At 41.6% G+C, this 4,526-nt stretch overlaps 1 protein-coding gene across 1 annotated transcript; it reads left to right on the forward strand.

The window, feature by feature from the left end:
* The first annotated feature begins 3,810 nt into the window (after positions 1-3,810).
* On the forward strand, positions 3,811-4,200 carry LOC142750300 (histone H2A-like). Its single transcript, XM_075859294.1, has one exon. It carries the CDS (start codon positions 3,811-3,813, stop codon positions 4,198-4,200), a length of 390 nt encoding a protein of 129 aa, XP_075715409.1.
* Positions 4,201-4,526: the final 326 nt, after the last annotated feature.

Raw genomic sequence — 4,526 nt, forward strand, 5'->3', positions numbered from 1 at the left:
AATTGGACACATTTACTAACACAATTGTATCCAGTCTAGACAATGCTCTGTGAGCTACACAGCCTGGACCCGAGACCGATACATTGTAGCAAACTACCAGAGAGATTTGTGCTACTGATGTAGCACATAGAGTATTGTCTACACTGAACTCAATTGTATCCACTTCTCAGCTGCGAGCAGGACAAGGTATGTACGAGTTTGCAGCCTTTGAATGTAAACAAGAGTGTTCCCATTCACTGACAATGAAAACGGTGAAGAATTGAAACACAAAGGGGCAGATTTACTAATACCATCTGGGTTTTTTTCGGGTCCCCTGAAGAACCCCATTAAATTCAGACAGCTATCAATTAGACTAGATGCACCAAATTTATCATAGCGGCTCATGCTGGATGATAAATGTCACGCACTTCTGTCTAACTTTATACCACCGCTTGGCTGACACTGTAGACCACTTTGTTGCGCCACAATTTTGGTGCAATTTGGCTCATCTCAAGACGCCCCCTGTCCCGATAAGCAAGCCCCCATTGCTGGGAAAGTCGCATACATCTGTTTTTAGCGTATTTCAATGATAAATGTGTGTTAAATGTTTTTTTGCCAAAAAGATGGTGCAACAGGCTAGTATTATGATGCAACACCAATAGTAAAGCATAAAAAGCTGTGTTGTAGGGAAAGAAATAAATGTCTGCATTTTTAGAAATCAAGAGGACTGCAGGACAGTGTGATGTATAACTTCCGATTTATCTCCGTTCCTTTGAATAGAGATGTCGCCCCCTCCTTCCTGTCGCCTTAGGCACAGGCTTCCTGGTAATAACAGCAAATATGAAGGGGTCTCTGAAGTTGGACTTCGGGCAATAAGATAATCCCCGATCCAACTTTAATTTGAAAATGTGTTGACTTCATGAGTTTACCCTTTAATAGCAGCATCGCTAGGTTTCCTTCTTCGCACTGCTGTACAGAGATACTTTTGGAGAGGATCCAGGACTTGTTCCCTTCCCCTGACAGAGACTCTGAACATTGTGATGAAGGAGCATGCAGGGAAACGAGGGAGGAGGCAGTCTGAATTTTTAATCAGTGTCCGTTACAAACTTATATAACCTTTTACTATTCTGTAAAATAAATGCTAACAATTAAAAGTTGTAGGGTGCCCTTAAAGTGAATGTCAACCCTTAAAGGCCATTTATTTTCGAAATATTTTCTAATTATATCTTAATAGCGGTGAAGGAAAGTAAATTATGCCATTCTGGTTGCCTTGAGGCACCACTAGGGGGAGCTTGCATCCAGTTATACATAGAATTCCATAATAACACAGTATGCAGGAAGCTCCTAAGCTCCCCCTAGTGGCAGCTGCATACAGCCAGCATGTTGTATTTTAAAGGGAAGGTGTCGCAAAATTTATTATTTTAATATAAATTTGCTTTTAGTATGTTATTAAAATACATTTTATTTATTTGTGTTTTTGTGTTGTACTTTTTTCTTTTTTCTTACTTTTACTTCACTATGGGGGCTGCCATTTTTTTTTCATCTCTGTATGTGCCGATTAATGACACATACAGAGATGGAATACGGCACATACATCCCCATAGAGAATGTGAACGGGAGCCGTTCCATTCACTATAGTGTACACCGTCTGTGTGGGAACGGCGCATGCGCCGCTCCCACACAGTCCAAAAGGAAGGTCTTCGGCAGAGCGACATCCGGCGCCATTTTCATGTGGACCGGATGCCGCGGCCGGAAGTAAGATTACTTCTTCTGGTCGCGGCTTCCGGACATATGTTCCAGGCAGCGAAGACGCGAGGAGTAGGATCGAAGGCAGCAGCGGCGGCAGGAGCAGGTAAATTAAGTTTGTGTATGTGATGTGTGTATTATGTTCGTGTTATAATGTCTGATTAACACTGTATCTAATCCTCCTACACTGTGTGCCGCCATTTTCTGAGCGAATGCACAGTATAGGAGGATTAGAAGATTCAGCCACCTCCTTCTCCTGGCACTAGCCAGGATAAGGGAGGGGGGATTGTGTGAGCTCCCTAGAGCGTGTGTGTCTACACCAAATTTGCAGCATAAAGCAATGAGGTTGCTTTACCACATTACAATGCTGCAATTTTGGGATTTGTTCCCTCTAGTGACCAGCACATTTAAATGTTATAAATTAGAATCTAATTTATAATTAAAAAAATTAAAACAATGTTTAATCACTTAAATACTAACTGTTTCACTGAAAAAATAAAAATAAATTTCTAGCGACACATTCCCTTTAAATCCATATCTACGGAGCTCTGTGTCATGAAAACGGAGCTCTGACCGCCATAAAGATATAGTAAAAAATAAATCTGCACAGAATTTTAGACCTAAACGTGTCCGGAGATGTTTGTTTTAGTAAATACTGGCATTAGCAATAAAATAACAATTCGGGAGCATCTTTGCTTAGAATTCTGTACTGTGCCGTACCTCTGTAATTCTTCCTGGAAATGTATGAATAATTGAAAACTGGGTATTTTGATTCCCCTTGCCATTGGAGCGCGTCAAAACAGACATGTCAGGAGAGCTTATAAGTCTATTTAACCCCTTCCTTCACTTGGACGTATTATTAATCCATATTGCAGTGTGTGGGCTGTAAAATAGAGAGAGTTCTGATTCCTGCCATTTTCAATAGTGACTGGGGCTCCCTCTGTCACTCCCTTGGTTCCATGCAGCCGGGGCTCTAACAATGGCCCCCAGGCCTGCCATGACTCTATGCCTATTAGGTATGCCAAAGCATTATGGAAGCGATCAATAGATCACATTGTGAAGTTCCCCATTGTGCAAAAGTATTACAAAAATACACAATCGTAACAACCATATAATGAAGTTAACATGTTATTCATGCCGCACGGTAAAAAACAAACGGCAGAATAGTTTTTTTGGAACTGCTTTTTTTCCCATTCCCCCAAAATTTACGCCATTTACTTGTCACCATGCGGTATCAATAACACGTTAACATTATTATACGGGTCGTTTTGTTTGAGGATTTTTTTTTATACTTTTGCACAATAAGTGGTGTAATAGCAGGTGTTACGTTGCAGCATAATTTGCGTGAATTTCAGTCATAAATTATGGTAAATCTGTCAGTCTGCTGAGGCCTCATCGCGCCCATGAAACCATGATAGTGAGGGACATGGAGGGAAAGAGATAAATGTCTCCATTTGTAGAAATCAAGAAGACTGCAGGACAATGTGATGTATATTTTCTTATTTATCCCCATTCCTGTCTGTGTGTTATTTATACTGAATGTGTCTGAATCCCATGAGGTAAAACACTTTGTATTTACTGGTTGGGATTTGAATAGAGATCCATATCCGATTGTACGTGGCGGCTCTAGTTTGATTTATAGGATTTGAGTGAATTCTGGTGTCCAGTTATAGCTTTTGATTTACTAAGAAAAGTTAAAGTTCAGGAGTAGGATGGTGGATAATATACAGGACTGAAGGGTCAGGAGGTAAAAAACTGGACATCTCCTGCTGTTTGTGATGTCCTGAAGCTAAATTTAATTTCCACCAATCAGAGGGCAGAACTACTGGTCATTTAAATGAAGCAAATTAAACATCTCTTTCAAACTGTAATATTATAAATCTGACTTGGAATTCCACCAATCAGAAAGCAGCACCACCCAAAAGAGCCAATTAGAACCACCCCTGAGGTAATAATCAGGCTGACTGTGAGGTCATGACTTGGAATTGCACCAGAGAGCAGCACTGGGTATAAATAGCAGCCGCCGCCTGCTCTGCTCATTCTGGATTATTGTTTTATGCAGTAGTCCTTTTGTTTCTTGTGAACATGTCAGAAAGAGAAAGTCTGAGAGGAAAGAGAAGAGCCACAGCCAGGAGCAGAACATCCAGGGCTGGCCTGAAGTTTCCAGTTGGCCGTATACACCGCTTTCTGAGGAAACGGAATTATGGCAGACGCTTCAGTTCTGATGCTCCAGTGTTCCTGGCCGCTGTAATGGAGTATATGACTGCAGAGATCCTGGTTGGCGCCGGCATCGCAGCCCTACGTCGTAATAGCTGCCGCATTACACCTCGTCACCTACAGCTGGCAATGCATCGAGATGTGGAGCTGGACGAGCTGCTTAAAAATGTCATCGTAGCGCAGGGGGGCATCGTGCCCAAGATCCAGGCCGAGCCCCGCTGGCACGTCCAGATAAACCAACGCTCTCCAGGCATCTAAAAGCCTCTCTTATTGACCCAAAGGCCCTTTTAAGGGCCACCCACATGTACTAAAGAGGAGATACCTGTGTTATTATGTGTGTGTTATTAAGACTATTGTCTGCGTGTGTGTGTGTGTGTGTGTGTGTGTGTGTGTGTGTGTGTGAGTGTGTGAGCGTGTGTGTGTTATCATGTGTGTATTTTTGTGTGTTTTTTTTTATGTTTGTTATTATGTGTATTTGTATGTGTGTGTTATTGTGTGTGTGTGTGTGTGTATTATTATGTGTGTGTTATTATGTGTGTGTAATTATGTGCGTGTAATTATGTGTGTGTAATTATGTGTGTGTT

Source organism: Rhinoderma darwinii, chromosome 3, assembly GCF_050947455.1.
Source record: "Rhinoderma darwinii isolate aRhiDar2 chromosome 3, aRhiDar2.hap1, whole genome shotgun sequence".
NCBI classification, from domain to species: Eukaryota; Metazoa; Chordata; class Amphibia; order Anura; family Rhinodermatidae; genus Rhinoderma; species Rhinoderma darwinii.

Coding starts and splice junctions, on each gene's coding strand:
- LOC142750300 (XM_075859294.1), top strand. CDS start 3,811: ATGTCAGAAAGAGAAAGTCTGAGAGGAAAGAGAAGAGCCACAGCCAGG.